Source organism: Zosterops lateralis (genome assembly GCF_965231275.1).
Source record: "Zosterops lateralis genome assembly, chromosome: 9".
In the NCBI taxonomy this organism is placed as follows: domain Eukaryota; kingdom Metazoa; phylum Chordata; class Aves; order Passeriformes; family Zosteropidae; genus Zosterops; species Zosterops lateralis.
In genome coordinates this window covers 2,529,570-2,550,654 of record NC_139769.1, presented here as the reverse complement: position 1 = coordinate 2,550,654, position 21,085 = coordinate 2,529,570, and the positions used below count along the sequence as shown (strand labels likewise).

Below are 21,085 nucleotides of genomic sequence, written 5' to 3'. Positions count from 1 at the left end.
CATGTGTCATTTGTCCCTCTGCTCCATGGTCTGATTCCCAGTGAGTCACCACGCTGGGAGTTCCTGCCCTTCAGTAGTGGTTTAGTGCCTGATGACTCAGGGGCCAACTCTGTAATCCTCCCCAGCAGCTGCACCTGGAGAAGCCCCAGAGATTCCTCCAGTTCCATCCTCCAGGCTGAAGGGTCAAATGTGACCTGTTGGCTTTGCAGGGATAAAGGTGTTACCTGTTATAAAACAGTCTATTCTCTTTAAAAGCCAAGCAAGGGCATCTAGTGATGTTCTTGGTGCTGTGAATTCCACAGACTGCAGCCTGCAGGAGGAGATGTTGGTTTTCCTGGACACCTTCCACCTGTGACACACTTAAAGCCTCTCCTTGTACCAAGGGATGGAGCAGAAGGAGGAACTGATCTATCCCTGCACATCACAACATCACCTCCACATCACAAATGCTTTCATCGAGTTTCTCTCACTTGAGTTACTCATTTACTCACATTATAATGTTTGTGGCTGTAACAAAGGGCCGTATTTAATTTTAATATCTATCAAGTCTTTGGGAAGGAATCTGACAGGATCCCTTTAGTTCTTCAGCTGAGATTCCAGCAGGGAGTTCAGAAATTCAGGAGGGGATGGCTCTGTGGTGGGGACAAGACCTGGCCAGCACAGACTCTGCAGCTCCCTGCTTGAGGTGGCTGTGTTGGGGTCACTTTTCTGTGTAATTCCTTAAAACGTGGCTCTGCTATAGAGAAAAACAACTCCTCACCTGAAACTTAAACCTTTATAACGGTGGCCTCGCGTGCCCAGGTGTGGATGAGGAATTACAGAATCCCTTCTAGGAATATCTGTCAGTGGAGATGCTGCCAGCAGATGGTGCAAGCATGTGCAGGTCGGGTTTCCTCCTTCCTCTGCTTCCAGGAGTGAGTAACAGCTCTGTGCGATGCTATTCCGACCTGAGAACTGAGATGGGGAGGGATTTTGTGTGGATTTTTATTTTGGTTATGGTTTGCAATGTAGCACCTGCCTTCTGATGTGAATTCCAGCCCATAGTAGCAAACTGCACTGCCTCTGCTACCAGAGCAGCTCTGGATCCATATTTATGTCAAACAGGCTGTGAGTTGTGGAAGGAAATAGGCACAGACAGGGAAAAGCTGGGAAAACACTCTTAAAGATGCAATAGCACCACATGCAAAACTTCCCCTTTTTCCTGCAGCTTTGCTTTCAGAGAGATCTCAGGAGAAATGTTCTGTTTCAGACCTGGCCACAGAACCCTCTTGCCTTTGGCAGATTTTCAGAACCACAGGTTTATATTGTAGTGAAGTAATTAATCTACTTTATATCTACATTAGGGTGCAATTATTGCTATTTTCTGAGATATCACACATGCATATGTAGCTCTAGGAAGGTCACAGGTCACAATCCAACTGTTTTCTCCTAAGAAGGAGATAAATGAGAGCCAAGACTGTGCTATCAGTGGCTAAATACCTTGACCTCCAAACTTATAAACTCTCCCACATGGAGGAACTTGTTATGGTTTGTGCATAGACAAGCTCATGGTTTGTGGCTCAGGCCTCCAAGCTGACATTTGCTTTCTAAAGCTGAAATTAAAGGAGCTCCTTGCAGGCTTTCCGTGGAGTTTACAGAAACTGTAACAACTTCTGATTTATTCTTTCCTGCCTCCCCTGAAATCTGTATCTATATGGATGCCAGAAAACAGCTGGCCCAAGAGGTCAAGGTTTTGGGCCAGGTTTTACTTGGCAGAGGCTGAGGCTGCTGTAAGTCCCCAGGTGGGAATGAGCTGCTCTGTGACCCAAACCAGGATCTCACCCCTGATAGAAGACAGTGGCTCTGCTGCTGCCTCACCCCATCAGTCTGACATCAGATTGCCCAAACTCATCTTGTTTTGTTGCCAGAGCCAGGCAGAGCCCTGCAGAGGTGCTGCTCTCACAGGGACTGGAGTTGTGCAGTGGCCAAATTGTTCCCCCGTGCCCCGAGGCAGCAGCATTGAAGTTAAAGGCAGGGTTATGGAATGATTTGAGATCCTCTGAAAGCAGATGTAGCTCGTCAAGCAGGGATAATTCAGGGTTTGTGACGTTCCCAGGCTGCTTGCTGTGGGAAGAGTCAGATTTCCTTTCCTGTGGAGTAAAGCAAGTCGGACAATTTGTCCCTGTTTCTGGCTGTGAAAGGGCACAGAGTCTGTATGAACTGTGGGGATCACCAAACAATAAAAACCCCTAAATACTCATTTCTATTCCTTGTGCCTGAAGCCAATCCTGTCCTGATGTTTTATAGTCAGTATTCTTACTAGTCTGAATGGTTTCTTACCTTTTCTGTGTGGGGAATTTGACCAAGAGTCGTATTCCTCAGGAATGAAATGGGTTTTGCCCAGCGTGGGCTGCAGAACTTCCCACCCCGAGGTCCCTGTGTGATCCAAGCCTCTGAAAGAGCACATTGTCTGCACATAATTTGCACCAAAATTCACAGAATAATTCTAACAATACCACAGAGCCCTGACAGATTTATAGGCCTATCACTGATAGGGCTGCAGGCTCTGGAAATGGATTTATATGATTCAGCAACAGTTAAAGGCTGGGGAGGTTTTCCCCCACTGGAAATTCTGCTCTGTACTGGATGCTGCCTCCAGGACTCCAGAAATCCCATCTCTGGGGAATCTGCTCCTTCCAGGCATTTCATGTGGTTATTTTTGGCCGTGCCTGTGGAGATTTCTGGTCTCCCAGCACAGCTATTTTTATAACTCATGGCTGTGAAGTCCATAGTACAAGACATAATTTGATTTTGCACACTGGAGTGCCTCAGGACCCTACGTAAGGAATCACTGCCTCCTGCACCTGCTCCTTCTTTGGCCTGTGCCTGAAACACTCCTTTACTGTATGGAGTGAAGCTTCAGAGCCTTCTAGACAACAGCTCCTTTATGGAGCGTGCTAAGCTGCCATAAATATTTAATTAGGTGTTACTGTGGGTTTGGAGAGATACAGGAAAAAAATAATCCCCATTTCCTTGCATTTAAACAGAACCTTTTCCTGCTGGAAAAATTTCCTTGCATTAAGCACTGACAGGGAGCAGTATTTTAAGAGGGGGCATAAAAACCTGAGAGGGTGAGAGGCTGGTGAGGAGGAGATTTCAGGGAGCTGAGGGTTTTTCCTCGGTGGGAAGGAGCTGCTGGATGGCAGGTCTGAGATGGAGCTGTGTGGGTGTCTTTGAGGCAGCACAGCTCCATGTCAGGCTGGTGGGTGAAGCTTCTTCCCTACCAGGGCAGCTTCTGCTTCCTGAAAATAAATCATGGCTTCAGGGGCATTTTGTAATGAATCAGCAAAGCAGGATGTCCTGGGCATCCAGGGGCTGGCACTGCCTGCATTGATCCTGTGCCCCAAACTCTGGACACAACAACGACCTGGACTGGGATTATTACAGCTGATGAACTTATCAAAGAAAAGTGAGAGAGAAAAAAGAAGAGGCAGAAGTGAGACTGTGTTGCCTAATTAAAAAAAAAAAAAAAAAAATCAATTAACTAACAGACCTGCAGCTAAGATTTCACTCCAGATTTCCATCTAGAGTTGAAGCTTAAATATCACTCGGAGTGTCTCACAATTATATTGGCTTTGTCTCTCAAAGCCAGAGAGAACTAATATGGAGTGGAAATTAAAAATGACATATGCATGGTTTGGTCAAAATAACGATGATGGGGAATTAGGGAGCAATTTGTGAGTATATTAAGGGAGAGAAATTATTTAGAGCAGGGTGAGGGTTATATGTAATTAGATGAAATTAGCAGTAGAAAAAAATAAAACAGGAAGTTTTAATTTTAATTTTAAAAATGCAGGAAGCAGACCTGACACTGAGCTCTGCTGGGCTGCTCAAGAGCTCAGCACAGACCTCTTTAAGGGGAGCATTTGTCCCCACACTGTGGAAAAAGAGCAGGTAAAGTTGTTCCAAACGTGTGCTGAGTGAGTATTCTGAGAGGTGTTGGGTTTACCTACGTACTGCTTGTGTGGCAGATGCATTTGTTGATTAAAATAATGATTATACCTATGAAAACTGAGCTGGCTGCTTCATTAGCCAAAAAAAAAAAAAAAAAAAAAGTAATACACAGAACAAAGCCTCATAACCACCATGGGAAATGCTGTGTGCACTTCCAGTCCTCAAAATTTGCTCTGCAAACATCTCCCTTCCCTCCTTCACTGATAGTTAAATATCCCTCAGAGTGTCTCACAATTATAGTTACTGCCCTGAAAAGTCAAACCACGAGCCTGGAAATGTCCCCAAACCTGGAAATGTCCCCAAGCCTGACTTCACCCCCAAATCTCGGCCTCCCAATGTCACTGATGGTGCTCCTAGGCACGAACACACCTGGAGTTTAGCTAACACATGAAACGAGGAATTGCCTAACGTGGATTTAGACTCTCAGACCGTAAAACCCTTGGCTATAAATAGTCTCCTCTCATGTTTGCCGAAGCCGATTGCGCAGCACACACCGGGCAGGGCAGACCTTGGCTGAGATGAACAGCCTGGGTCACACACAGCACTTGTGTATCACACTGAGCCAGCCTGGAGCCCCTGGAGCTCTGCCCTCGGAGTTTATTCCAGCCTGGAGCCCCTGGAGCTCTGCCCTCAGAGTTTATTCCAGCCTGGAGCCCCTAGAGCTCTGCCCTCAGAGTTTATTCCAGCCTGGAGCCCCTGGAGCTCTGCCCTCAGAGTTTATTCCAGCCTGGAGCCCCTGGAGCTCTGCCCTCAGAGTTTATTCCAGCCTGGAGCCTCTAGAGCTCTGCCCTCAGAGTTTATTCCAGCCTGGAGCCCCTGGAGCTCTGCCCTCAGAGTTTATTCCAGCCTGGAGCCTCTGGAGCTCTGCCCTCAGAGTTTATTCCAGCCTGGAGCCCCTGGAGCTCTGCTCTCAGAGTTTATTCCAGCCTGGAGCCTCTAGAGCTCTGCCCTCAGAGTTTATTCCAGCCTGGAGCCCCTGGAGCTCTGCCCTCAGAGTTTATTCCAGCCTGGAGCCTCTGGAGCTCTGCCCTCAGAGTTTATTCCAGCCTGGAGCCCCTGGAGCTCTGCTCTCAGAGTTTATTCCAGCCTGGAGCCCCTGGAGCTCTGCCCTCAGAGTTTATTCCAGCCTGGAGCCCCTGGAGCTCTGCCCTCGGAGTTTATTCCAGCCTGGAGCTCTGCCCTCAGAGTTTATTCCAGCCTGGAGCCCCTGGAGCTCTGCCCTCAGAGTTTATTCCAGCCTGGAATCCATTCTCAAGGCCCAAACACTCCGAGATTTTCTCATTACAGCCCCAGGTTTGACTGCCCAGCACCTTCCAGCTGCCAGCGAAGAGACTCCTCGGCCAATGTTCGAACCAGCAGCGTCACACAGATTTAATTAAACACTTCATTAATCAGCCGAGCACTTCCACGACCTCTGGGCACCACCCACCTGGATAAGACTCTTGTCTGACACAAAAGAACCTCTGTAGTCCTGAGTGTCCATTAACTGGGGGAGTGTTTGCTGAGGGGAGCTAAAGTTCACATGGCAGAGCTGAGGGGGAAAATCCATCCAAGTTTAGTGGGAATGCTGAATCCCAACAGCTTCTGGAGCTCTGGGGATCCCACAGGCCAAGGAAATAAATCAATATATTCCCCTTTATATATCTATATATCTGAACCCTGGATGTGCAGCCACACATCGATATTTTACCTGCAAAAGAACCTAAAACTTGTGCAGGATCATGTCCGTGACTGCTGCAATACACACAATTCCTTCCATAATTCATGTAAGTATTTTGGGATAGTGACCTACTATAATAATGAATTTATGCAGCAGTAAAAAAAATTTAAAAATTCCAAAAGTATTGCCAAGACGGCAAGAACAAAGTGATTTTGTGGATTTTCAGTTTGCTTTAGTGCTTAGAGCACAGTGCCACGCTCAGGGGAGGCAGCAGCAGCTTGTCCTGGGGAATTTTGGCTTTTGAGCACTCAAATTTGGGGTAATTCACCCCAAAGCCCAGATATGGGTAATGCTTAAAGTCAGTTATGCAATTAATCCTATAAAATATCTTACGGGAACAACTTATAAATCTTCCTGTTAGAAAAATTTTATGTATAAGCAATGTGCATCCTTTATGTATAAACTGGAGGTCCTGGATGGGGCAGTTTAAAGAGCAGAATGCAGTAATCTATCGTATTTTTTCCATATTCTTTTTTTTTTTTTTTTTTTTTTTTTTTAGTGCGGCGATCCCTGAACCAGCAATTTTGCAGCCTTAACAACCTCAGCGATAACTATATTCACTGCCCTCTGCACAGGCGTGCTGGTAGAGCCTTTAGGGCGGGATCCGATGGAAATTCCCGGTGGAATGTCCGGTTTTTATGGAAAAAGCGCGGGAAGGCTCCGCCGGGGCCGCTCCCGGCACTGCGGGCCGGGCCCTGAGGGCGGGGGAGGAAAGGGGCGGGCGGACTGAGCGGCCGCCTCTGATTGGTCGAGCCACACAGAGGGCGTGGTCACAGCAGGACAAATCCACCTCCCGCCGGCGGGGAGGTGAAGGTTTCTCCCCATGCAAATGGTACGGTCCGAACCCGAGCCCTTTGGCCGGGCCGTTACCAGCGCCCGCGCGCGCCCAGGCAGGACCCACAGCGGGCTGCCCGCCGCGCTGCCTGATTCGGCGGCGGCATCGCGGCGCCGTCGGCGGCGTTGCGCCGGCTCCCACGCGCCTCCGATCCATCCGCCGACTCCCGCTAGACTCCCCGCCGCCCTTCGGCATGGCTTTCGACCGCCGGCCTCCCCCGGCGGCGCGCTCGTTTTTCCGGCGTTCTCCTCGGGCGGCCGCCGGCGGGGCGGAGGGGCTGCGGCGCGAGGCGGGGCGCGCGCGGGGCGGGGGGGTCCTCGTCGGCGCGCGGAAAAAAACGCGCCAAGTTCGCTGACGGTGTCCCCGCGGTCTCCATGGCAACGGCGAGCGGGAGCGGGGCCGGCATGTAGCGGTGAGTTGAGGGGGGAGCGGCCGCACCGCGGCCTCGGGCCCCGCCGGCCGCGGGGGGGAACATGCGGGGGGCGCGGGGGGGCGGCCCGAGCCCGGGGCGGGGGGCGGCGGGTCCGCGCTCGGCCCCCTCGGGGAGTAAATGGCGCCTGGTGTGCGCGTGTGTGTGTGTGTGCGCGCCAGGTGTGAGCGCCCCGGCCGCGCCCCGCAGGAACCATGCCCGGCGTCCTGCCCGGCGACAGCGCCAGGGCCAGCCCCTCCAAGAAGAACAGGCTGTCGCTGAAGCTCTTTCAGAAGAAGGAGGCGAAGCGAGCGCTGGATTTCACCGAGGCGCAGGAAAATGAGCAGAAAGGCGCGGAGTTCCGAGGCGCCGAGATGTGAGTGGTGCTGCCGCGCGGGAGAAGTTTTTATTTTATTTATTTTTTATTTTTGTGGCGATGTCTGTCTCGTGGTGCTTCCATCCTTCCCCGCTCCTTTCGCTTTCGTGTTCTCGCATAAACAGCGTGCTGCGGCACGCGGGGAATTAAATTAACGTGCGCCGCAATTAAATTAACGCGCACTTACGTTAAATTAACCGTCCAGGCAGCTCCATCAAACTGAACAAACTAATTACTGTAACCAATTTCTGTATGGAGAAAGCGGCTTTTTTACCCCAGCGGGGATGTTCAGTTGGCACAAAGTTCGGGATCGTTTGGTGAAGTTAGTTTTTAAAACCTAATTAATCACTGTAGCCGACTTTTAATAAGTCTTTTAAGAAAACAGCGTTGCCTCCCTGAGGGTGTTTAGTTGGCGCAAACTTTGGGATCAGTTGAAAATGTTGCTGTGCTTCAAGTTAATATCAGTAGTTATTGTGTCACTGAACTATTTATGTTATTATTTGTATTAAAATCTAATTTTCTGCAAGATGAACTTCAATGAAAATCATTAGGATCTTTAATTGTGGGGTTGGTTGTCATTCATTGGGGCTTTTCAGGCCTGAGCAAAACTATCGACTCATTTCATTGCTGGTGAGGGGGATTTAAGTGGGAAAAAGGAAATTGTGGTCAGGTAGAAATAGTTGGAGACTTTAAAGTTTGTTTCTGTTGTGTCATTACAGTGTATTAATCACTTCTATCAGTGATTAATAATGATAATCAGTGTATAATGTGTCAGGTTTATTGGTTTCATTTTTTAGATTTTTTTTTCTGGTTTTATGTTCTTGCTTTGCATCCAGAAATGAAGTGATGTGACTGGAACAGGGGACAATGTAAAAATACATTCTAGGCACATTTTTTTCTGCCTTATAAGTGAACAAAGAAATACAAAAGCATTTAAATACCAAGTTTTTTATCCATTAAATCAGTCTCCTGGTATTTGATGTGTTGGAACTTAGAGCACATTTTCCTCCTGTGTGGTTTTGGGTGGGTTTGCTGAGGAGTCACAGTGAATTCAGACACCTTTTGCCACGATTTTGACCTGCATTTCTCAATGCTGAATTCCCTGAGGTGAGGAGAGATGAAGAAGTGTTTTTTTCCCAAAGTGTCTCTTACCCTGATTCTCTCTTTCCCAGTGACCAGGTGGTTCCTGCAGCACAGCCCCCTTCCCTTGTCAGCTGTGAGAAAAAAGACAACATGTTGCCTTTTGTGGGCTTGAACAACCTGGGCAACACCTGCTACCTGAACAGCGTCCTGCAGGTGAGGCCATGGCCAGGGGGGCTGCAAATGGGACATTCTGCTCAAAATCAGTTTATTCTGGGTGCAGTATAAAGGGCATCTCATTACAGCAGGGAAATAAAGATGCTGCTGCAGGAAATGTGTGCCCTGTGGTTGTCCTGATTGGGAAATTCTTCAGTTTCCATACTCAGGGTTCCTCCCTGCTGTGAAAAATCCTGGATCTTTGTGTGCCTGGGGACGTGCAGAGCTGTGTGGATTATAAATGTGCATTTATGTGTGCAATAATTTCCTACTCCAGTTATTCTCATGTTTTCAACTGTTGCTTTCAGGTATTATATTTTTGTCCTGGTTTTAAAACTGGAGTAAAACATTTATATAACATTATTTCAAAGAAGAGAGAATCTTCAAAGGATGAAGGAGAGCAAAAGGCAGAAAAGGTAACAAATCCCCTCAAAGCCAGGCTGTCCTGAATGTAGGGAAAATTTAACTGATTTTTGTTCTTAAGAAGCTTTTCAGCATTGTTTTCTACACTGTTACTTCAGGTGAAGTTGTTCTGAACTTTAGCACAAGTTTTAAAGTGTAAGAGAAGCAGTTTGAGGAAGAGACCTGACCATGATTCTGGCACAAAGATAATTATGATACAGTACCTGGAGCTGATGAGATGGGAGTTGGGGCAAGGATGGTTTGGGATTTTAAACTAATGGTTAATTGGGCTTTTATGTTTCTTTTCTAATTGAAAAAAAAACAAAATATTGTCTCAAAGCCACCTGCCTCCCATAGCAGACAAAAAAGTCAGTCAAATACAGAAAACCCAGGGAGGGGAGGAGAGAAAAATGTTAATTTGTGACTGATGTAACTGTTGCAAGTGTTTTTACTCCTTTTACATTGTTATTGCAGGGAAGCTGTAAAGAAGTTCCCTTGGCAAGTTACGAACTCATCTGCAGTTTGCACTCCTTGATCCTTTCAGTTGAGCAGCTCCAAGCCAGTTTTCTGCTAAACCCAGAGAAATACACGGATGAATTGGCCACTCAGCCCCGGCGGCTGCTGAACACCCTCAGGTAAAAATCTCCTCAAATGCTGACAGAACTTTGTCCTGACATTTCCAGACCATTACCCAGCTTTAGAGGCTGGTGGAAGGTAAATGGCCTTAAATTTGAGGTGGCTTTATAGGAAGTAAGATTTTTGTGCTTATTGTTGGCACTGCGGTGTCGGAAATTTGAAAATAAATTTGAATTGTGTACAACTGTAATGCAGAAAGGGTTTGTTTAAGACAGTGCTTGGGTACAGAAGTGTTACTGAATTACAGAGTGGTTTGGGTTGGAAGGGAACTTAAAGTTCATCCAGTTCCACCCCCTGCCATGGGCAGGAACACCTTCCACAATCCCAGGGAGCTCCAAGCCCTGTCCAGCCTGGCCTTGGCCACTTCAGGGATGGGAAGGATCCCCCTGGGGCTGAGGAGCTCCACTGCTGGGTGTGTGTAAATCCCTATGGCTGAACCTTCCCCCAGCTCTGCGACACAAACAACTCCTCTCTGTGACTTCTAAATCCCCGATTTCAGTCTCAAATCACATTCCCCACTTAGCAAAGGATCCCAAACCCTCATTTTTTCCTCTTTCTCTGCACAGAGAGCTGAACCCCATGTACGAAGGGTACCTGCAGCACGATGCCCAGGAGGTCCTGCAGTGTATCCTGGGGAACATCCAGGAAACCTGCCAGCTGTTGAAGAAGGAAGAGCTGAACAAACTGCCCGTGGAAGAGCCTGCAGCTCAGCTGGAGGAAAAACCCAACCAAAACTCAGAGAGCAATGGATGTGTCAGCCCTGCTGAGGAGGAGGATCCCACCCTGGGCAACAACTGCGGAGACGCGGCCAAGGAAAAGCTGCTCAAGGGAAACGGGAAAAGGAAAAGCGATGCCGAGGGCGGCAACGCCAAGAAAAAATCCAAAGTCTCCAAAGAGCAAATTGCAGCAGAAGAAAATCAAAGACAAACCAGGTCCAAGAGGAAAGCCACGGGAGAAAAGATGGAAAACCAAACGGATGCCATTGCCAAGTGTTCCGGGGAGGGCGAGAGCGCCAAGCCCACGCAGAAAAAGTCGCGCCTTAGGTTAAACTGGTTAAAATCTTCCTGCAAACAGCCCAGTATTCTGTCCAAATTTTACAGTCTAGGCAAGTTAACTACAAACTTGGGATCCAAAGAGCCGGGGAAAGAATATGACTGTGAGTTTGAAGAGTCAGCTGTCAAGTGCGAAAATGGTGACAGTAAAGAAGAGTATCATGAACCAGCGTCTCCCGTGGAAAGCCATCATGGAAAAGGAACTGAAAAAGAACCAAAAAAGGAAGGTTGGTGCTCAAGTGGATGGGCTTAAAATTAGTAGGATTAAGAAAGTACAATGCGTGGGAAGTCAGCTTTCAGACTGCACAGCCTGCAGAGCTCTAAACACAAAATTAGATTTTTCAGGAATTTTAAAGATGATTTTTAGGAAAGCGAATTTATTTTTATACGTGTTTGTAATGTGTTTTTTCTTTTAGAACTTGACCTGTTTAGCTTAGATCTTGAGGCATTTGTCTGGCATTCTGTAATCACTGTACAATATGTATAAAAAAGGCAGAATATTATCAGGCTTGTATTTACCACTAATTTCTGTCATCCATAGAAAGAGCAAGTGGATTCAGGATGTAAAGGGATATTTCTGGCAGGAGCAAACATACCCAAACCCCACTGATCTGGTTTTACAAACAATATCCTCCTTTTCCCTTCCAGTTCCTTAACCTTTCCATATTCCCAACCTTCCCAAGAACAGGAAGGACTCAGGATGTATTAAAGATCTAATCTATTTAAATCTAATAGCTACCAAATTAGAAATGTTAATTAGCTGGCAGGTCTGGATTTTGTTTATGTCAATGAAACAAGATACGTGTTGAGGGAAGAGCCTCAGTATGAATCTAGTACTTAGTAATTTGGAACTTTCCACCCACCAATTTTTTTATAAAAAACTGAAGGAATGAAGTGTCTTTTGAGTTCTGCATTTCCTCTGCAGATTTGGCCAAAAGTGGCCAATAAATTTAGGAAGGAGGGAGAGGACTGAGAATAAATAGAAACCAGGCAGACCCAGAGTGATGCTCCTTGAGGAGCTCAGCAGTCCATGCTGAGGAGTCAGAGCATTGATGACAGCCAGATATTCCAGAATGTGACGCTGTCACACTTAAAGTATAAAATGAGATCCCAATCTCAGAATAGAAATTAAACTTTGAGGGCCAAGAGACAGAGGGTCCTTATTTACATACAAGCAGGTGATACCACAAAAACTGCGCAGGATTTGTTTTGTTTTTGAATTCCTGTCAGAGATCTCTAAAAGGCTGTGGCTGTAACAATGATTTCCCAAGGATAACCATGTTCTGAAGGGTCTGTGGAATGAAATGCACTTTGCTCAGGGATGTGCCATGTCCTCTCTCCAGGTACAGAGCTGGCTGTCTTCGAGCTGGTGGAGAAACTCTTCCAGGGCCAGTTGGTGCTGAGGACGAGGTGCCTGGAGTGCGAATGCTTCACGGAAAGGAGGGAAGACTTTCAGGACATCAGTGTCCCAGTGCAAGAAGATGAACTTTCTAAAAGTGAAGAGAGTTCTGAAAGTAAGTAATCCCCTCCAAAAAACGGTTGTGAGGTGTGTTCCTGCCTCAGCCAGCCTTGGGGAAGGACAGTGGTGCAGTTAGGAAGGAACACGGCTCCTGTTTGTGCTGGCTAAAATTAGAGGCCGTTATCTCCTGTCCTGATTAACTTTAGACTTTGGAAACACGCTGCTGATAATGTTGACAGATCCAGATAATATTCACATTGTTCCAGATCTTAACACATAGCATGGACTGCCTATACAATCTTTCATTTAGGCACCTGTTTTCCTGCTTATAAATAGGCATTTCCTTTGATTTGAGTCTCCTTTTCTTCTTCCTGGATAAGAAATTTTGCTTTTTCTTCTTTTTATAAGAAATATTTACTTTTTTTTTTCTCAAAAGAAACAAGAATCCAGCTTTTTTTTTTTTTTTTTTCTTAGTTACTCTAAAAAAATTTAGTATTTCAGATTGTTGTTACCTTAGTAACATCCATATTATGTTTGTAAATGTTAGCCATGTGGTCTCTTTCACAAATCTTATTGATCTATATGCAGGTTTTTTTAGCTATTTTCAAAAGGAAGCGTGGCAAAAACACATCTTGAAATTCAGAATTTTAAAGGAATTAATTTTAGTTGCCATGGACTTAATTTGGAGCAGCTTTTCCTGCTTTTGCTCCCCATTTTGCTGAAGGATTCCAAGGCAAACGTTGTGGGGTGATGTTCCTATGTGAAATATTGCCAGCAGCGGGTGATCTTGTCAGCAGCGTGAGGGTGGCAGGGGAGGCAAAATGCAAGAAGTGAGAGGGAAATTTTTGGTTATTTTGGGGCTTTGCCTTAATAAGTGAAATCCTGGTCTCATACAAGCTCTGCATTTCTAGACATGGCAACAAAATTGTGTGATCTGCAACGAGCTTTGGAAAAAATCCTAATTTTGAGTAATGATATCCGTTAAGCGATGTTTTCATCCCTTCCTGAAATGCTCCAAAGATTGGAACACATCACACATTTCACACATACTGAGTGTTCTTTGCAGTGTTGCAGGTCTGGAGTGGTCTGAACTTGACATAATTTGTTTTGTTGCTCTTCTGGCGGGATGCGCTGGAGATGTAAATATTGGCGTATCTGTGAACGCAGCGATTCTCTTTTTCTAGTTTCTCCAGAGCCAAAAACAGAAATGAAGACTCTGAAATGGGCAATTTCCCAGTTTGCCTCAGTGGAGAGGATTGTGGGAGAGGACAAGTATTTCTGTGAGAACTGCCACCACTACACGGAAGCCGAGCGCAGCCTCTTGTTCGACAAAATGCCCGAAGTGATCACGATTCACTTGAAGTGCTTTGCTGCCAGTGGCTTGGAGTGAGTATCCATTGCCTGTCTTACCAAACAGGGTCCTGCAGCAAGGGAAAAATCTCATCCCAAGAGCTGGAAATGCTTTGGAATTTTGTCAAAAGATTCCCAGATAATTCCAATCCCACATTGGAATTGAATCGTTGGGATGCTGCCCCCAGTGCCATAAAGGCTTTGTGTTCTTCCAGGTAGTGGCAGAAATTACCTGCAGAAAAATTGGTTTTTAGGAGACTCCTTAACAAAGATTTTTTTAGCTCTACTCTTAGAACAACCTGCTATTTCTTAAAACTTTATTTACTTTAAATAGCCCCTTATTTAAGGGGATATTTAAGTTTTAAGTAAATAAATTCTGAGTTCAGAGGCAGCTTTAAGTGCTTCACCAGAACAAGTAATGAGAACAAATCTGGATTTTATGGTCTAAAGTTGTCTCTGCCTGAATGTGAGTACTAAAAAGATGAATGTGAGTGGAGGAAAAAATATAATAGGGAGTTAATACACTTTAAAGAGCTAACATTCATTACCCCAAAATTGACCAATTCCTTTAAAAATACTTTGGTCTCTACCTGAATGTGAACACTTAAAATTTTGGGGAAAAAATTCATCAGATAAACATTTTAAAGACCTAATACACACACACACACACAAAAAAATTAATTTAAATACACAATAGTATCAGCATCACTAATATTCAATTACTGAGTAATGAGTTTGGTATTATAATTGTAGCAGTCCTTCTATTTTGAAAGAAGTTGTGGGAGTGTTCTTTATCTTTTTTCTTTTTTTTTCAATACTTAAGAATTTAGGGATTTTCTTCAGGGATGACAGGAAACAAAGAAAACTCCATCCCTACAGCACTGTACAGGAATATCCAGGTTTCTGGCAAAGCAGAAAAGAAATGTCCTTTGTCTCTGTAAAGTCTTTCCATGAAAGTCCAGGATCATAACATACACAATTGTCTTTTCATTGATCTCCACAACAGTTACTTAAATATTGATTTGTATAAACTTACAGCTGCACACTTAAAAATCATCACAGTTGAGTAGAAAACATGAAAATTATCTTCCATTTGCCCTGTATTTCCTATTTTCTTCATGTTTCCATGAGCAAGGACCTGCAGTTAATCAACCCTTCCTGCCTCACCTCTTGTGTCCAGGCCAGCTTCAGGTCCTTGCTCCAAAACACTCTGACCAATTTCCAGGTCAGAGTGAATCCAGTCTCTTATGGTTTTCCTCATGTGTCCTCTCAATCATTCCATCAATTTTCTGCCAAGGGCTACCAGTCAGAGATTAAGGAAGTCAGAGTGGAAAACCTGACACAGAAACCTGTGATGAAGCTGAATCTCTTTAAAAAACAGTTTCTTGATTTTTGGGTTGGATATTTTATCTTGGACAAAACTCTGTCATTGCTAAAAGTAGTAACAAAGTTTTCTACTGGCTTTAAACATACTTTTTTTTTTAAGATAAGAATCTTCAGACAATTTTTAACTCCCACAAAAATTTGGGAATCTGGTCTACTGAGTTGTGCTCTACTGAGCTCTCTGGTGACTGACTTGTAAATAAATGAGAAATGAAGGGTACTGTAAATATTTGCAGTTAATAGGGATTTTATCCGTATTTTTCTAGATGCTGCTTTGCAAAGTGTTTTGTTTTAAAATAAAGCAGCCAGTGTGAAAAATCTCCTTGCCTGGGGAGGAGTAATTCTCTTTGGCAAGTGTGTGTGTGGGGAAAAATGCCAGGCCATGTGTGAGCAGGCTGTGAAGCTGTTTAAAAGGAATTTGTTAACTGGTAACATGTAATTAAGCATTTCCACTATAGAAATTTAACAATCTGTGAGAAAATCAGCTTTTTGTCTCGTGAAATTCAGTGCAGTGGGTAAAATGTCTCTAATTTATGGTCTCAGAAGATGTGGCTGCAGAAATCAGGTTTTTGCTGTGTTTGAAGTGCATCAGTCAAGAGCAGGCAGAGTACTTGGCATGCAATTTTTCTGTCTTCAGATTCTCTTATCATTAAGAAGAACAAAAAGCTAATAGGAAAAGATTTCCTCTGTTATTTCCTCCTCTCCAAATCTTTCTGATGCTGGATGTCATTGAGAAGAAAGGTAGAGCCTGCTTTTTCCTGTTTCCTGTCAGTATCATTGTCCCAGTGTGCTTGAGTGGACCTGGATATGTAAATCCAGGATATCAGCCAGCAGTTCTGTGTTTCTTTACTCTCTTCTGAATATCTCTATTTCTGGCTGCTGACAATAGGGATTTTCAGATGATTTAAGCTGTGTTATTTCTGATTCTATGCTCTTCTGTTTTTCTTTTGGTGGAGTGAAATGTGTGTGGTAAGAGAGGTTTGAGGTGAGGTTTCACTGAATCTGAGTGACTGAGGATCTGTGTGTGAGTGTCACTTGTCACTGTGTTTATTTCTGTGTCTCAGGGTTCAGGGCTCTGAACAGGAGCGAAGCAGAATCAAAATGAAATCCAGGAAAACAATAATCAGTTACTGCAGTTATGCCATGGCTGCAGTTTCCTTGGATTTAAGAGTTGTTCTTTCCTAGGATAAGTGCAGTGAGCTCTTGGCAACCTCAGTTTTACAGGGCTTGTCTGTACTCCCCAGTATTTTTCCCTACAACACCCTCACAGTTGAGTAAGACTGAGTCATCCCTGGAATTTATTAGGACATCACAAACCTATTGTTAAATAACGGGGTTAATTGATCTGGGCTGATGCAACGTGTAAGTCATCAAGAGCAGAATCATTCAAGGAGGCTGATGCACAATAATGAAATCCCAACACTGACTTTCTCTTCAAACTCTCTAGAAGATCCTTATAATGGTAAATTTGTGTGCTATGAACAAAATATTGAATATTTATGGAATACTAGAGGTTTTCCAAAGTAACTTAGATACAGAACTGTTTGGAAAATGAGAATACCATTGGACAGCTAGTGAAGAATCCCAGGTGAGCACCACTGGCACAGCTCCTGAGGGGGAGCTGAGGAGAATTAGTCACCATCTCTAAGTGGTATTAAAGCTACTTGAAAGTAAAATAAGTAATGCTTTATTTAGTAAATGACTCTTTCAGGAGGAGAAAAAAACAAACCCAACCCTGCTTGGTTCAGCCTTGGCTGTTGAAGAGGTTTGTTTTTTGAACAGGATGGTGAGAGAGAGAGAGAAGGGGGTGTTTGTGCAGAGACAAGAAGCAGGAGTGGTAACAATCAGCTGAACTTTTATCATCACTACTTAAAAATGATCTTTAGCTGATACTTTAGGAAAAGAGGATCTCTGGAATAGTTAAAATTTACAATTTCTGGGCTGTAAGAGTTAAGATGACAGTCATAAAAATGCCTTTCCTGACCAGAGGTGCTTGGGATGAGAGGAAACAAAGAAAACTCCATCCCTACAGCACTGTACAGGAATATCCAGGTTTCTGGCAAAGCAGAAAGGAAATTTCTTTTGTCTCTGCAAAGTCTTTCCATACAAATCCAGGATCATAACATACAAAATTGTCTTTTCATTGACCTCCACAATAATTACTTAAATATTAACTGACTTAAAATAACTCAGCTGGTGCAGAGCCGGGGTAGCAGAGAGCAGTTCCCATCATCCCCATCTCTGAGAACAGATATGGATGCACCTCTGGGCCACCTGTAGTGTTTTTTGGGAGGTGCCGTGGCACGAGGTTTAAGCTGTGTGTCCCTTGCCAGGTTCGACTGCTACGGGGGCCTGTCCAAGATCAACACCCCACTGCTGACGCCCCTGCGGCTGTCCCTGGAGGAGTGGAGCACCCGGCCCACCAACGACACCTACGGGCTCTTCGCCGTGGTCATGCACAGCGGCATCACCATCAGCAGCGGCCACTACACGGCCTCGGTGAAGGTGACAGACCTGCAGAGCCTGGAGCTGGACGGGGGCAACTTCCTCCTCCCCGAGCCCGAGCCCGGCTACGCCGCGCCCAAGCCGGAGCCGCTGACCGAGGAGGAGGCGCGCGCCGTGGCCGAGGACTATGATGATGGTGAGGTCTCCTTCAGGCCACCAGGGAAGGTGCTCAGCAAGAAGAGCATGGAGCCCGTGGGACTGCTCGGGGGGCAGAAGAGCAAGGCTGACTGTGAGCTGTGTGCCAGCAAACAGCCCAACCCCGAGAAGCTCCTGAGCGCCGTGGCTCCTGAGCCCCGCGGAGCCGAGCCCAGCGCCCAGCCCAGGGCAGAGCAGGGAGAGCCCCCGGCGCTGGGAGCCAACGGACTGGAGAACAAAGCTCTGGAGAACAAAGCTCTCTACGTGCTCCAGAGCCTCAAGGAGTACGAGGGCAAGTGGCTGCTCTTCGATGACTCTGAGGTGAAGGTCACAGAGGAAAAGGACTTTCTGAATTCTCTTTCTCCGACATCGTCATCCACATCGACTCCTTACCTACTGTTTTATAAGAAGATTGTAGAGTGATGCTGGACTTGGACTGTAAATATTCAGGATTTGCATAAACCTCTCACTCTGATTTGCATCCAAACTACCTGGAAGGAACAGCTGTTTTGTTTGTTTTTTGAAGCTACTGATTTTTCACCTTTCTGGTCTTTTTTTTTTTTTTCCTTTGGTGTCAAGTGGCTCGACTTGAATTAACAAAACATGACATGGGACTTGACTCACACCATAACTTTTCTGCTGGAGAATAGTGCTCTGACCTTTTAGAAATACCAGTTTGTATAGATTCTAAACAATGCCTACAGCACCCAGTAGTGGTTTTAATGCAGCTCTAGGTCTCAGACATGCCTAATGTATTATTAGCTTTTTTTTTCTTTTTTTTTCATTTTTTTCCCCTTTTCCTTTTTTTTTTTTTTTTTTTAATAAAAGTTATTTGTATTCATACCCTGGAGTAAATGTATATTAACTAGCAAATTTCATCAGAAGTTGTGTATTTTTGTAACTTGGGAAGTAACACTTCATATTTAGTCTTTGGGTAATGGACGTGGTTTATTCTCCTGCTCCAGTTCTTTCCTGCTCCTTGCAACTTGAAGCACAAGGAAAAGGGTCTGAAAACCTTGTCCAGAGCACGGGAGGGAACTGAAGTCATGGAATTGTTTGACTGGTCTAATTTGCATCTTGGTGCATAGGTGTTGATGAGCAAAGTGTAAATAGGTGTGATTACAACTTCAGACTGGGGCAGAGTGTAGTGTAATTAAAATAATTTTGTACTTTGAAGAGTGAAGCCCTCAAATCTGCATCTCTGTTTGGGGGGGGATTGGGAACTTAGTTGGTGACCTTTTAACTAAAGTTCATTTGTACCTGGAGCTCCCTAAAACGTGGGGGGAAAGGAGAACATTTGGCTTTGATGCTTTGTTAAGAATGTACATACAAAATAAAAGAGTTATGATCCACATCTGAGACAAGCAGAGCAGCCTGTTGTGTTTGGAGAGGGAAAAGCAGAAAGGGAAAGGGCTTTGGGAACAGTTACAAAAAGGCTGGGAAATGATCTTGAAGAAAAAGAAGATTTAAAGTGCTTTTAGAATACATTCTGTGGTTTTTAGCTGGTTCACTGTGTCCTGATTTAAAGGTACTTTTTGACGACAGTTGTGAGGTTAAGGGGAAACATGGTAAACCCAAAAACATCTGCACTAAATACTGGAGATGAAAATCTCAAATTGTCTGTCCAAGAATTGAAGGTGACTCTTACTAAAATCTTATGACTCAAAAAAGAGATTGCTCACTCTGTCCCAGGATGGATGGAATGACATCAATGTTACTGCAGGCTCTGACTATGCCCTGGATATATTTCACCTTTTTCCACTACAAATTAACTTATTTACAGAAAAGCCCCTAAAAAACTCTGCCTAGTTAATTCTGCAATACTTAATTTTTACTATTTTTTATTATAATGTTGTACAAGCATGGAGGTAACTCAGGAAAAATCCCTTTTAGTGTATTTCCCATGTTAAGTTTGACCTCTGATTGTTGTACAGGCCTTGATTTTGCAGCATAAAAAACTTCCAATGACAAAATACACTTTCCCTTTTCCAAAGCATTTCACCATAATAATAAATAATTTCAGAATCTAAACCAAGAAAAAGCTGCATTACAAAAATATCAGTAATCTTACCTTGCAAGGGCAGCCCAATCCCATTACAGAATGCAATTTTTTAGGCTTTGCTGAATTTCAGCCTGCAAATGGAAGTTTATTTTTCCACACCTGGCTCAAGACTTTATCTTTTTCATTCAACTGCAGCATCAGGAATGTCCCATGGAAACAAAATAACCATTATTTACACCAAAATAGGATGTAAGGAAGACCCAGCTGCCTTCCATCATCCCAGTACAGCTTGGGAGGAGATTCTTTGTGGCAGCTGAAGAGAAAACAGCCTCAGCTGGAAGATGCTGAGTGAAAACCCCACCTCTGGCACAGGGAGAGGGACTGGGGGTGGATTTTTGGGATATTCACTCAAGCATCACTTGCCACCCCCCTGAACTTGTTGCTTGTAACTCCTGTCCTGGAGCAGGACTGCTGTAAATTAAAAGTTTCATCCTTTCATGGCTACTGGGATTTGTTTGCACTGTATAAATATTTTTAATGCCTCTTCCTGTAAATCTCTTCCAAAGCCATTCCCTCCTTCCTTCATATTTTCCATTCTGAGATTCCCTGACTCCTGTAGCACCTCCAAGGCCTTGTCAACACTCCTGGGCTTTGCAAGAGGCCTTGGAATATCCAAAAAAAAAAGGCTGGAGTTTTTCTTTCTGCAGGAAACTCCATGCAGGTGTTCCTGTGTTCTATGACACAGAACTAATTCAGGATTATTCTGTTCCAGGGAACCTTTCAGAGCCTGGCAGTCAAAACACACAAAACACCAGCACTGTGGAGCTGTTGGGATAACAGAGCATGGGAAAAGTCTCCAATAACCTAAAATAAGTCTCAGGAAGAAAAGAAAAAAAAAAAAAGTTCCTCCCCAGCCTAAACCTTCAGTGCTGCTGCAGAAGGGGGGCAATTCATGTATAAACACATTTTTCCTTCTATTTTTATATAAAGAGTATGTTTATCAAATTCAGGTTTTGTGTGTGTATATCTGGGGTTTTATGCATATTTAGGTATTTATGGAGAGAGAATAAATGTGTTTAACCACACACCACCTCTTCCAGGGGACTTTGTTCACCAGAGAGGAAAAATAATAAGGACAAGGTTTAGGAGTTGTGAACTCAGCTCCAAATCTGATGTCTCCTCTAAGTGCTGTGTTAGACCCCAAAATATCTGCAGTAAAACACATTTTTCCTCACATAAACAACAGTGCAAGGAATGCTTTGTACCCTTTTAAACCATGATACCGTTTAAAGTTCTTTTGCCCTGTGAAATTAGGCTTTCAATTAAAAAATGGACACAAAATCAGTTTAGTTCCATGGACACTGCTAATCCCAAGGGGTGAGGAGATGCTGGGACCTCCCAGCTGGTGGAGATATCCATGAACACACAGAAGTGAAGCTGGCACTTCACCTGGTGAAAAGGTATCAAGCTGTGCCTCCATCTGCTGCTGGCTACAGGTGGAATCATTTTTTGTTTCCAGCTAAAGAACAGGG

At 44.6% G+C, this 21,085-nt stretch overlaps 1 protein-coding gene and 1 long non-coding RNA gene across 4 annotated transcripts; one reads left to right on the top strand and one right to left on the bottom strand.

The window, feature by feature from the left end:
* Positions 1–840: 840 nt before the first annotated feature.
* Positions 841–5,475, bottom strand: LOC310912919. Its single transcript, XR_014590744.1, has 3 exons — positions 5,423–5,475; positions 2,320–2,432; positions 841–947 (listed from the first exon to the last, which is right to left on the bottom strand). It is a non-coding gene; the product is annotated as an uncharacterized lncRNA (long non-coding RNA).
* Positions 5,476–6,856: 1,381 nt separating this feature from the next.
* Positions 6,857–21,002, top strand: USP1 (ubiquitin specific peptidase 1). Of its 3 annotated transcripts, none has more exons than XM_083868073.1 (9): positions 6,857–6,960; positions 7,140–7,333; positions 8,506–8,629; positions 8,938–9,045; positions 9,506–9,666; positions 10,234–10,946; positions 12,063–12,233; positions 13,363–13,564; positions 17,245–21,002. In XM_083868073.1, the coding sequence occupies exons 2-9, from the start codon at positions 7,173–7,175 to the stop codon at positions 17,972–17,974; spliced, it is 2,370 nt and encodes a 789-aa protein (XP_083724199.1). In that variant the 5' UTR covers positions 6,857–6,960; positions 7,140–7,172; the 3' UTR covers positions 17,975–21,002. The 3 variants fall into 3 exon arrangements, with proteins under 3 accessions (XP_083724199.1, XP_083724201.1, XP_083724200.1); XM_083868074.1 differs by having other exon boundaries at positions 6,871–6,960; positions 7,168–7,333; XM_083868075.1 differs by lacking the exon at positions 7,140–7,333 and having other exon boundaries at positions 6,859–6,960.
* The last annotated feature ends 83 nt before the right edge of the window (positions 21,003–21,085 follow it).